We start from the raw sequence: 13,894 nt of genomic DNA on the forward strand, positions 1-13,894 counted from the left end.
AGGACTGAAGCGGACACATGAAAGTGTCAATTACATAGTTTTACAGAGAAGACTGTAGGACTGAAATGGACACGTGAAAGTGTCAATTCTATAGTTTTACAGAGAAGACTGTAGGACTGAAATGGACACGTGAAAGTGTCAATTCCATAGTCTTACAGAGAAGACCATGGGACTGAAATGGACACATGAAAGTGTAAAACCCATAGTCTTACAGAGAAGACTGTAGGACTGAAAAGGACACATGAAAGTGTCAATTCCATTGTTTTGCAGAGAAGACTGTAGGACTGAAACAGATGCATGAAAGTGTTGAATCCATAGTCGTACAGAAAAGACTGTAGGGCTGAAACGGACACATGAAAGTGTCGAATCCATAGACTTACAGAGAAGACTGTAAGGCTGAAATGGACACATGAAAGTGTCGAATCCATAGTCTTACAGAGAAGACTGTAGGGCTGAAACGGACACATGAAAGTGTCGAATCCATAGTCTTACAGAGAAGACTGTAGGGTTGAAATGGACACATGAAAGTGTCAAATCCATAGTCTTACAGAGAAGACTGTAGGGCTGAAAAGGACACATGAAAGTGTCAATTCCATAGTCTTACAGAGAAGACTATAGGACTGAAACAAAAACTTGAAAGTGTCAAATCCACTTTACTAGTCTTTGTGTTATCCCTCCTCCTCAGTGACTCAGTGGTAAGTCTGAGAACTTATAATGCTAAAAATTGGATATCAATGCCCTAGGTAGGCACAGCATAGATAGCCCATTGTAGCTAACAAAACAAACTATGTTAATATTTTGTTCCAAAGGTGTGGTTTATTGTGTAAATTTTCCAAACATGTATGATACTGTTTGTTTGCACTAAGTGTTAATTTACCATATGTGCATGATACTATGTATTTGCACTAAGTTGATATGTGTTATCTTTAATTTATAAGAATAATGTTTCAGGTCCCAAAAGGGCCATGTGATGACACTATACTTTTGAGTGGTAAAAATTCTGCATGACCCACATTTTTAGGTTGTTCTTGTTGCCACAGCTAATATGTATGATGTCACAAACTACACTAGCATACACAAATCATTTAAATAAACTGCATTTGGCTTTTGAATTTATGTTTTTGGCAATTCTTCTGGAATATATTCATGAGAAGTTATATTACTTAATTGTTAATGAAACGTGTAAAATTATAGACCTGGCCTACAAAACTGTAGAGTTAAAAATTAAAAAATACAAAGTTTGTGTAAGAAGCATATGCCTAAAAAAAGACAGCCAAGTAAAGTTCCTTGTTGTATTAAATGAATTTGTACATCTAACTATTCCTATCATATTAGGTATTACATATGGTACTAGTCTGTAGCACAATTGGCAGATCTATTTTCTCATTTTAGCATTATAATGCTACACAATGTCTTATGTATAAAATTTAATGTGGATTAAGGTAATTTGTACATCTAACTATTCCTATCATATTAGGTATTACATATGGTACTAGTCTGTAGCACAATTGGCAGATCTATTTTCTCATTTTAGCATTATAATGCTACACAATGTCTTATGTATAAAATTTAATGTGGATTAAGGGTCTTTAGAACATCCTATAAAACACATTAATGACTGAGGTTTTGAAACTATGTTTTTTATTGTAGGCACAAGTTTTTATTTTTTATCGAAATAGTCTCCACAAGATCTTAATAGAACTTCTTGTATTAGTTGGTAGTTTTATTTACATTTAATCCTTTTCTTTTATCATCAGTGTATATTTTTTATACATTTTTTTGTTGTATATTAAATATTAATATGTCTTTAGGAACATTCTGTCATGAAAATTTGTAAAATTTGTTTAAACTGAACACCTTGTAATGACAAAAAAATTTTACATCACTGATGTTTTTTCTGAAAAAAATTATAAATTTTTTTTTAAATACTTGATGGAACAATAACAATCTTAATCTAGGTTCTTGAAGTGGAATACACCATAGGTAGTGTTAATATTTAAAGAATTACTGTGCTAAACTTTTGTTTGGTCTACTCTGTTTAACTAAAAAGAAACTTTCAACTTACTGGTATTATAGTACAAAACCATGGTCAGGCTGGCTCTGCTATTTAGCATAAAAACTTTGGTAGTGAAGAAGAGTTATATTGGAAGTGTCAGAAATGAGGAGGTTGAAATGAGTTAGAAGTGTGACTTTGAGAGATCATAAATAAAGCACAGAAACTGGACAGGAGGTGAAGGTTTGTAACATCAGATAGAAGGATCAGGAATTAAGATTGAGGAGGTATGGGCATGTGTAAAGGATGGGTAAGGACAGTTTGGTGAAGTGGGCAGCAGAAAGGAAAGTGAAAGGCAGGCAGCAGAGAGAGAGAGAGACCAAGGAAGAGATGGAAAAATCATATAAAAGATGTCAGTGGTCAAGTAGGGCTCAGTTTGGTGAATGATAGGTTTAAATGGAGAAAGATCACAAGATGTCCCGACCCCATATGAAGGGATCAAGGAGAGAAAAATAATTGATATAATTGTTTTTACATATTTTCAGCTATTATAAACTTGTGTTAAATGGTACAGTTACCATGCATAACATTTTGTACCTCATTTTATTAAATTGTATGATCTTCTTGTTCATCTTGGGAGATTAAGGGAAACTGATTATTTTTGCTCACAAAAATATTGAGGGGTACTTCAAAGCTGCTACTGAAAATGTGTTTCAGTGTGTGATGTAATTAGTTTCATTGTCTCACTTAGTACCTGGGAGAAATTCATACAGTATTGAAGGCAACTTTTCTCTTGTTTCCTAACTACTGTCTTGGCCGTGGACTGATGGATATTGCCTTTAATGAGTATCAGAATTTCTTCTTGTTCAAGACAGGTAAGATGACATTGATCAACTTTTATATGATTCCAACCCCTTCTATTTCAAAAACATTTAAAAAGTGAGTGTTAGTCTTTATACACATGTATAAAGATTGACCATATTCATAAAAATATTTAAGTCAAAAATCTGGATCTAATGATTTACATCAAGAGAAATGCATATTTATGCTTTTCCAAAATAAGGAAAAAATATATAAATCTTTACTTTTAGAAAGTTATTAAATTTAATATTGTTGGATAGCCATTCATTGTTTATTGGGTTTGTTCTTAATTTAATTTTTACTGTCAAATATTTATGTACATTCAATAGACATATTTGATTAGTTTTAAACTGTTTGTTATGAATAAAAGAATTGAACCCATAAGATTTTTTTCCTTGATATTTTTAAATATGTTATCTAGTACATTGTTTGAAGTCAAAGTTTTCTGTAAATATAAAAATATACTATAACACTCCTTGGAAATGCTATTAACTTAATATTTATAAGCAAATATATTTCATTTGTTCAAATGTTAAGATTTTGTGCAGTTGTATTAATTTATCAGATTATCTCAAAGTCGTATGGTGCATCTTTTTAGGGCAGTACAATAAAATGAGATCACCCTTTGCTTGGGATTTGGTGACACGAAACTTGATTGCCATGGCAATCTCAGGATTGAGTTTTTTTCTCTTGACACTGTTATGCGATTTCCACTTCTTCTTGAAACCAAAGTAGGTATCATATACATTCTAGTTGTAAAGTTTGATATGTTCTGTTTATAATTTGTCAAAACGTAATTGAGATCTCATGACTAATATATATTTTAGTCTTTCTTTCAATGCTTTTATTTAATATTTTACAAGAATTTGCTGAGGAAATACTAAAGGATGCAATGTTTGTATTTTTTAATAAATTGAAATAAATATAAGGCCTCAAAATTCTTATCTCTCTTTTTGTGTCTGTTGTAAAGTTTGCAGAATACAACACATTTAGGATTGTTTGTTAGTGTTTTATGTTATGGCCTATTATCTTTACCCCATTTTCTTTATGAAAAGTTTTTTATTGTTTTTTCATTCAGAAATGTCTTTCATTCTGAATAATGCCAGGAGAAAAAATTAAAGAAATAAGTTAGAAAGTAAAAGGGATAGGTAGTCACTGTAACTAAATTGAACCAATTAAAAATTTAATAGAAGCATTGGCTCAAAGTTCTTGATTTGAAACGTGTTTTTTTTATTAAATTTGTTCCATAGAAATATCAAAGTTCCAGAATATCCACTTATAGAAGATGATGAAGATGTAGATAAAGAGAGGGAGAGGATTCTGAGAGGTTTAGCCTCATCTGATGTTCTTCAGTTAGTTAACATTACTAAGGTACTTTAATAAATACAAATCTTTGAAAGAATAAACTCAATATTTCCTTTTTATTGGAAAATTGGTTACTAAGTGATGATGAAATTGTACCTCTATAGGTATGTAAATTAACAAAATTTGTTTAAACTTCATAACATTTAAAATAATTGTTTTCTTCCCAAGAAAATGTTTGTTTTTTAATGTTGTTTGTCATTTGCTTTCCAAATGCATATCAATCAAATGGTGTAAGGAACAGTAGAAGCTTTATTGGTACAAGTTTGTTTGGGAAATGTCTATCAAGTCTTTTTATCCTTTTAAATTTTTTGAACTATGTATATTTTAATATGTTTCTGATAACCCTTATTAATAGAAGACAAATTATACAAGTGGCAAACCCTTTCATACCAAGTAAATATAATTTTATTCGTTTCTTTGTAATAGTTTATTTAAAATCTGTACTGAAGATTGAGTATACGTCTCTGATTGAAATGGATACTTTTTCACAGTATGGCTTACACTAGGTAATACAGGTTGGTCCAAAATTGTCTTTCCTATTTCAAAATTAATAATTGAATAAGTAAAGAAATACAACCGTGCAGTTTTCAACATCTTGTAGCCCAACTCAAACAATTTTTAGTGACATGTCAATAGACTTCTATGTGTGTGCTATTAGTGGCTCTCAGCACATCTAACCAATATTTGATTTCAGTTCACATTCGCTGCAACATGTCCACAGTTACAATGGTGTTGACATCGGTTATCCTGGTCATTAACTTTGTGATGTTTGCCGTAGGTGTGAGATACACGATGTCCTTAACCTACCCCTACCCCCCCTGACCAACCCAATACATTGAGCCTTTTCTTGTTGCATGGTTGTCATTTGACAGGGTAACACTACTCACTGGAGTGAAAAAACGTGTCAGTTAAAACTACTTGAGTTGGGCTACAAAATGTTGAAAACTGCATGGTTGTCATTTGACAGGGTAACACTATTCACTGGAGTGAAAAAACGTGTCAGTTAAAACTACTTGAGTTGGGCTACAAAATGTTGAAAACTGCATGGTTGTATTTTTTCATCTATTTAATAATTAAATTTTAAAACAGGAAAGAATTTTTGACCACCATGTATTTTAACATATTTTCTTTTGTGATAATTTAGGTAGGTTCATTTGAACTTTCTAAGTAACTACAAATAAATAAATGTTTTATCAAGATCTCTTTTTAATTTAAATCAAAACATTTTATCAATTTAATCACAGTCAGAGCTAAATAGAATTTTAAGTATGATTTTCAGAGATTCTTTATTACGATCCATTCTTTATCTCAGGTTTATAAAACCAGAAAACTTGGCAAACACTTAGCTGTAGACAGGCTGTGCTTAGGGGTTCCAGAAGGAGAGGTAATAAAGTATTTTAACATATTCCTTGTAGTATTTGTATATCTGTTGGTATTATACTGTGGGTTTATTGTAGTAAATTGTGTATACTTTATTCTCAGTTCTTTTATTTTTGTTTCATTGTATTATATTCAAATCACTTTGTTTCACAGTGAATAATTAAATTCTATAAATGTGTATTGTAACACAGTAGTATGTTCCTTATTTATGACTTGCTCATTGAACTAATTTTTAAATTGTGGTTCTGGTATGTTTGGTTTAAAAAAATATTACTTCTCTGTATTTAGTGTTTTGGACTTCTGGGGGTTAATGGAGCAGGAAAATCTACAACTTTCAAGATGTTGACTGGAGACACTTTCATAACAGCTGGAGATGCTTATTTAAATGGTTACAGGTATGGCTATGTGATATCAATCGTGTTGTGTAAAATTACATAACCGCTCTTGTAGTTTGTATGAGTTTCTGAAGTTGTTTTTGCTACTTGTAACAATAAAAACAGCAAGAAATCATGGCTGAAGTGGTCTTTATGTGATATCAATCGTGTTGTGTAAAATTACATAACCTCTCTTGTAGTTTGTATGAGTTTCTGAAGTTGTTTTTGCTACTTGTAACAATAAAAACAGCAAGAAATCATGGCTGAAGTGGTCTTTCTCAATGATGAGTCTTAGATTAAAAAAAAAGCAGTGTGAGGGTATTAAACTCAGTTATTTTAGAAACATTAATGTTAATTCACAGCCCATTTTTGAGCCTATTGAATATATGAAACATGCAGCTGCTGCAACATATGGATAAGTTTCTAATTGTTATAATGACAACATATGCAGCCAGTAAATGTAGTAGGTCAAAACACTTCAGTCTGCATAATACGGTGAATTTAAGTGGCTAATAAAATCGCAGTAGACTGATATGGGGGAGTATAAATTATAAAGGAATACACATTAACTAATAGTTCAACTTTATTTTAATTATAAACTTCAAACAGTAAAGTGTTTAGTAATCAATGCTATACACAACATTAAAGTTTATAAACATGTAATACCACGTAATTGACTGATTAGTACTAATCTTGCTACATTTAGACTACTGTATTCCCAGCTTTGTTTATGCCTCCAAAATTATTATCATATTTAAATCATTGTTCCTGTTGTTGTATGGTAATGGTTGTGTGGACATCTATTATCATGTTCAAATCATTGTTCCTGTTGTTGTATGGTAATGGTTGTGTGGACATCTATTATCCCGTTTAAACCATTGTTCCTGTTGTTCTATGGTAATGGTTGTGTGGACATCTATTATCCTGTTTAAATCATTGTTCCTGTTGTTCTATGCTAATGGTTGTGTGGACATCTATTATCCTGGTTAAATCATTGTTCCTGTTGTTCTATAGCAATGGTTGTGTGGACACATCATCTATTATCCTGTTAAATCATTGTTGCTTCTGTTTTATGGTAATGGTTGTGTGAACACATCATCTATTATCCTGTTAAACCAATTTTGCTGCTATTTTATGGTAATGGTTGTGTGGACACATCATATATTATCCTATTTAAATCATTGTTCCTGTTGTTCTATGGTAATGGTTGTGTGGACATCTATTATCCTGTTTAAATCATTGTTGCTGCTGTTTTATGGTAATGGTTGTGTGGACATCTGTTGTCCTGTTTAAATCACTGTTGCTGCTGTTGTATGGTAATGGTTGTGTGGACATCTATTATCCTGTTTAAATTATTGTTCCTATAGCTGTATATAAATTACTATAGTACCTTACTTATTATTAACTGCATCATACTTTATATCCGTGAACACATAAATTTCTACAGTTTTACAACTGTTTCAACTGTTATATTGTCAGGAAAACTTTTAACAGCTATATATTCAACAACACTTGAACAATTATCACAGTATTAATTTTGTCTTAATTTTCAGTGTTTATCGGGAACTACATAAAGTCCAGCAATACTTAGGCTATTGTCCCCAGTTCGATGCCCTTTATGATGAACTTACTGCTAGAGACCATTTGCAACTATATGCACGGTTTCGAGGAATTCCACGCAAAGAGGAGAAAAAGGTACCACCATAAAACTTGTAACTTTAGATGACATGTCAAGAAGAACACCACTATAAAATTTCACAGTATTATCTTAGTTTCTATAAAATTGATATTTTATGATCTTTATAAAGTAGAAAAGTCCAGACAAGTGGTTCTAAAAGTCAAGGATAAACTTGACGCATTTTGAAAGAAACTGTTATAAGTTAGCTGTAGGGTCCATAAAATTTCTTGTGAAGTACAATATCATGTTTATCAGTATTTAAACAAAATTACAACATACATAAGTGTGCATTTTATTTAAAATACAGTTCTTTGCTTAACATGTGTAATCTTGAAGACATAAAATGGGTTTTTATTTCAATATATTTTTTTAGGTGTTCCTTTGTTCGATAACCATATCTATAGAAGATTTTTGTTAGGTAACTGTATTTCTTTAGGTGTTACATTTTTTAAGTGGATGAGGCATGACCTAATGTTAACATTCCTGATTGTGAATCTAAGGATCCATGGTTTGTGTCCTTTTACCACACAAAAACATTCTATCCAAACTTTGGGACTGTAGGTGCATTATAAGAGTGATGGTCAAATCCCAGTATTTGATTGAGTTGGCAGTGGATGTTGTTGTCTATCATTTCAAAGTTAGGTACACTAAAATGCAAACTGTAACTGTAACAGTGCAAAGCTTCAGACATTCTAATTGATTCTATAGTGTGCATTTCTACGATGTGTTTGATATTATATGTAGTAAAACTTATTATTAAAAATTCAAATTTTCCCGTTTAGTAACCAAATTTTTCTATTGAGATTTTTAGTCATATAAAATTTCTTTTACAAATGAATCAAAGCCTTGTACTGTCAGTAATGATTTGTGGTTTAATAGAACATTGCCAAAGAAACTTCAAAGTGAAACATTGAGTGTCTAATTAAATCAAACAACTAAATTTGATGTTATAAGATCGCTTACTTCTATAATAAAGTTGTCTTTTATACTCAAATATTTACTACACAAATTAATTAGACAGGTTTTCAGTAAAGAATGGTAAGGGAATGACATTTCTTAAGTCTTCCATTTCAAAGTTCACCTGAAGATGGAAAATTTCTGAAATGTAGTCATTTTATCCTTTCTTATTAAAACTCTTTCAGTAGAGTTCTGCTAATTATTTAAGTGTGTATTTGTTTTATTGTGAAAGCACTGCCTCAATCATAGATTGAAGAACGGTTGCATCGTTTAACTATTTTATTGTTAGTATCTGTTGTATAGCCTGGTGGTTAGGGTGCTCTATTTGCAATCTTTGGTTGCAGGTTCAGATCTAATTACTAAATATGTTTGTCCTTTCAGCCGTGGAGATGTTATAATTTGAACAATTTCACTATTTGATTAAACTAGCCCAAGAGTTGGCAGTAGATAGTTTTTTTTTGTACTAGCTGCATTCCCTCTCGTCTATCACTTCTAAATTAGGGACAGCTAGCATATTTGATGGGAAATATTTTCTATACTGTTGTTTTTTCTTATGAGATTAACCATAATATTTCAGGTAGTGGAGTGGGCTCTAACAAAACTTGACTTGTCTCAATATGCCAACAAAACCGTAGGAACTTTTAGTGGCGGCAATAAAAGAAAGCTTTCCACTGCCATAGCTTTGCTTGGAGCACCGCCTGTCATTTTTCTGGTGAGTGTTTCATCAGTTCAGTTTTTTATCTAATTATAGTTTTTAAATTTAACTCTTGATGGTACCTGATTAAATACTAATCATGTTTATTAACAGTTCTTATGTAATAAAGATTAGAGACAGTTTGAAAGTGTAATGAAGAACAATTTATTTTAACACAATAACAAATGTACAACATTCCCACAAGTTTTTACCATCATCAGGTGTGAGTAGCTTATCTAGACACAGGATTACATACATATAGTGGTAAAACTAATTGGTCACATAACTGGAGATTCCTCAAGGGCTTAGTAAAAGTACCTTGGGTGCTGGTATAGAGTGGGGCTGTCTTTTTCAAGTTAGTTGGTTCATTGATTTTACGTTTGTTGGTGTTAAAGGTACTACAAACTAAAATGTTTTTGTACATTTGTTCAGTAATATCAGTTTTGTTCTTGAGTTGAGTTTTAAGGTTTTTGTTGTGCGATACGTTTTCAGTAATAACTGCAAGTAATTTGTTCGTGTTAGTGAAGAATACTTTAGAAGTTTGATTTCTTTATCTGTGTTGTCTGTTGAGCAGAATCTTGAAGTGGTATTTATGAGGTTTTTTTAGTGTATTAATTTTTTCTGTTTGGTTTTATGAGGGGAATTCCAGGGGATTTAGAGGCCACTATGAATTTTCTTACTATAAATTTTGGTTTTGAATTCTGTGTCAGATCTGATAACATTGAGGTAAAGAAAGGTTAATTGTTTTTTGTTTTTGCATTTGGTGAATTTAATGTTGAAATGAACAAATTTGTGTTCAAAGAAACTTTGTGTGTGTGTGTTGACGGAAGTGAATCCTTCAAAAGTGACATTAACATACCTATACCAGTATGAGAAAGGGTTAAGCACAGAATTTATGGCTTGTATTTTGATCTGTGGCATGAATATGTTGATAATAACAGGTGAAACAGGATTGCCCATACTTAAGTCATCTATCTGATTGTGCACAATGGGCAACACTGATGAAGAATTCAAACTTCAAAAGCATTCTTTCATTCACACTAACAAAATTCCTGTAGTCATTATCAAAAAAACTCAACTTTTGAACAAAACTGATACTATAAAAAAAACAAAAAACATTACACTAAAACATACCATTTATCCCAGAAATCAGCTTAGAGACAATTCTCATGTGGAAAAACTTTCCATTAAATATAAAATCCCTGTCAACTTCAAAGTCACACTAATCCATCTGAAATCTGTACAAAGAAAAAATTATATAGAACCATAAATTTTCAGTATAACTTATAAAACAATATGTAATAACTGCCCAGAAATGTATGTTAGAAAAACTGTAAACTAGGTTCACCGAAATTAATAAAATGTTCTCCTGTGTTTACAATCATTGAAACTGAAAAGTAACAACAACTTAATATAGGTTTCAAAAACACTGTAGTTTTGAACAAACACCAACAAACCTAACTAAAATCAAAGAATTAATCTTAATTGAAAAACACAGTCCTACTCTAAACCATCATCCTTGGGTACCAAGATACTTTTACTAAACTATTAAGCAATCTTTGGTCATGTGACATCTTTGTTTCATCAGTGTGTAGTTAAACTACTTGTACCTGATGATGACTAAACCTTGTCCAAATGTTGTACATTTGTTCAACTTGTAAAGAAAGTTTTCTTCATTATCCATTCAAGCCATCTCTAAACTTTATTAGTTTCAAAGTGGATTCCTCATCATCATCTCTGAGTTCTTGTGTAAATTGGGCACACACACACACAGAGCTAAAAACCTTCAGTACATTATTGATAAGAAACAAAAAACCAGAAATTTGAATTCAACGTAATTAAGAAAAACTTACCAGTAAATAAAGATGGTTCAAAATTAAACTGATAATAAACTGACAAGAGAATAGGTTGGAATTAATATCTCTAAATTATTTGATAAATAAAGTGCATCCAAACAATAGGATAAAATACCAACCATAAAGTGAAAAGTATTTTCTTGAATTTCAAACTTTTTTCTTTATTTTTAGTTATTACTGTTTACTCTGCACACTAAAATAAAGGCTCAATAAATGTTTTGATTCTTTTAATGTAATGTGAAAACCACTTCCTAAACATATTATTATTTTGTCAATGTGCTCCATATGGATCCTATAGGATTTTTACACATTTTTTCTAAACTGTTTATGTACCAAATAGCTTGAATGTCCATGAATTTGTTGGTTACAGGAATCCTAATAAAATATGAGTAATGCTAAAAATATATAAGCAAAAGTACCATTGATACTGTGGTTAATCCCATTAATTACTGCTTGGGTTCCTGTTGTATTTTACTTAGAAAAAGGTGATTTTATCTAATTATGTTAGTCAATTCTTTACACAGCATGTTTTAGCAATTAAAAACATAAAATTACTCAATACCTTACCATAGTGAATGGTTTAAAAACAAGTCAGTAATTTGAGGGATAATGCTAACTACTTATAGCTTAACAATTTTATAGAGTTAAATGTTTAGAAACTTTTATGTTTTTGGGTTTGATAAGGATGAGCCAACAACCGGAATGGACCCATTCACGAGGAGATTTTTATGGAACCTGATTATTGACTTAGTCCGAGGGGGTCGTTGTGTCATCCTTACCTCTCATAGGTAAATATGCTTTTTATTTTTTAAAGATTATCTGCCAATAATTTGTGTTGTGTTTCATTGTTTCAGTAATATTCTGATTAAAGTTCTGTAAACTTTCTGATGAATGTTTTTTCTGTCATTAATAAGCTCAATTGTATGTGTTCTAAAAGCTATAATGGACATCCTGTAAATATAAACTCAACATAAAAATATTATAATAGTTGCAAAGTTAATGTATTTAAAGTTTTCATAATTTTGTTTTAATTTTTATGTAGTCTTAGAATAAATATTGGTCACGTTTATTATGTTAATGTAAACTTTTGTGTGTGTGTGTGTGTGTGCCTGTGAGTTATTCTTGAATTTTTAATCTCCTATAGAATAATTTGAGGTTCTTCATATTGGCCAAATTCTCGTATATGAAGATTATTCATGAAGTGATTGGTTTTCTTGTTGGTCTAGTAACGAGAAATACAAAACGTTTTGTACTGTGATATATATATGTATATGGGTGATGGGGAATTTTGTTTTTATGATCTAGTATGGAAGAATGTGAAGCTCTCTGTACCAGACTGGCCATCATGGTCATATATCTTGGTGATGGGGAATTTTGTTTTTATGATCTAGTACAGAAGAATGTGAAGCTCTCTGTACCAGACTGGCCATCATGGTCATATATCTTGGTGATGGGGAATTTGTTTTTATGATCTAGTATGGAAGAATGTGAAGCTCTCTTTACCTGACTGGCCATCATGGTCATATATCTGGGTGATGGGGAATTTTGTTTTTATGATCTAGTATGGAAGAATGTGAAGCTCTCTTTACCAGACTGGCCATCATGGTCATATATCTGGGTGATGGGGAAATTTGTTTTATGATCAAGTACAGAAGAATGTGAAGCTTTCTGTACCAGACTGGCCATCATGGTCATATATCTCGGTGATGGGGAATTTTGTTTTTATGATCTAGTATGGAAGAATGTGAAGCTCTCTGTACCAGACTGGCCATCATGGTCAATGGCCACTTTAAGTGCCTAGGGAGTATTCAACATCTGAAGAACAGATTTGGAGAAGGATATTACATTACTATAAGAACAAAAGAGAATGAGGTGGACTCTGTGGAGCGATGGTTCTGTCGCACATTCCGTGATGCCATTCTTAAGGTTAGTGTATTTTCTACTTAAGGATTTAACTATCTCATAATGATCCTTATTTGAATCATGGATTCTTAATGTAATACTGCACTGTTATCACTTACCTATCTATTATTTTGGGTGCTTGAAACAGTCAATCCTGAAAGTTTATTTTTTCTTGTTATAGGTTGAAACTACATAAAAAAACATGTTTTGCTTCTCATCTATTGCCTGTATCTGTGTTCTAGATTAACAGGTACTTTAAGTAAAACCAGTCATTTGATCCAAAGTAAGCTAATTGGATGCTATTTGAAATATCAAATATAACAAGGAATGTGCAGAAAACTGAATCCAGTGTATCAAATAATCTTATAAGTGTGCACACATATGATTTTCATTTTGACATTATTAAACCTATATGCATAGTGAGGTGAGTCACAGTTTGCATACCTTGTCCTTGTACAGAATGCTGTTGAACATGATATTATACACTTCATATTAGAGTTAACTTTTCACATTATACTACATTGCTGATTTCATAACAGTTCATACTATAATAGAGAAAATCTAATCAAAAACGACATAGCTGTTAAAAAAAAGAATTGCAACAGAAAGATATGAAATCAAATTTTGTGGCCACAATAAGAAAATGATGATTAATACTTAATGCAAACTATTGTGACTAAGCATTCAAAATTTTACAAACTTTGTAGAGTATGCATATCTAATACAAGTGATTACGTGGGCTACTGTTTTATGTTCAGCTATGCACCAACAAGAAACAGAAGCCCATGTGATCTCTTGTATTGGACCAGAAAGATTTTGTAAAACTTTGAATGC

At 31.5% G+C, this 13,894-nt stretch overlaps 1 protein-coding gene across 1 annotated transcript in view; it reads left to right on the forward strand.

Annotated features, from left to right (window-relative positions):
• LOC106462775 (ATP-binding cassette sub-family A member 2-like) overlaps nt 1-13,894 on the forward strand; it is a 112,901-nt gene that overhangs the window by 75,792 nt on the left and 23,215 nt on the right. The window contains 9 exon segments of the mRNA XM_022390112.1: nt 2,745-2,868; nt 3,453-3,585; nt 4,105-4,225; nt 5,532-5,603; nt 5,888-5,994; nt 7,527-7,668; nt 9,186-9,320; nt 11,843-11,946; nt 12,892-13,084. Of these exon segments, the coding sequence (XP_022245820.1) occupies nt 2,745-2,868; nt 3,453-3,585; nt 4,105-4,225; nt 5,532-5,603; nt 5,888-5,994; nt 7,527-7,668; nt 9,186-9,320; nt 11,843-11,946; nt 12,892-13,084 (1,131 nt within the window).

This window comes from Limulus polyphemus, unplaced genomic scaffold (assembly GCF_000517525.1).
Source record: "Limulus polyphemus unplaced genomic scaffold, Limulus_polyphemus-2.1.2 Scaffold1246, whole genome shotgun sequence".
Classification (NCBI taxonomy): domain Eukaryota; kingdom Metazoa; phylum Arthropoda; class Merostomata; order Xiphosura; family Limulidae; genus Limulus; species Limulus polyphemus.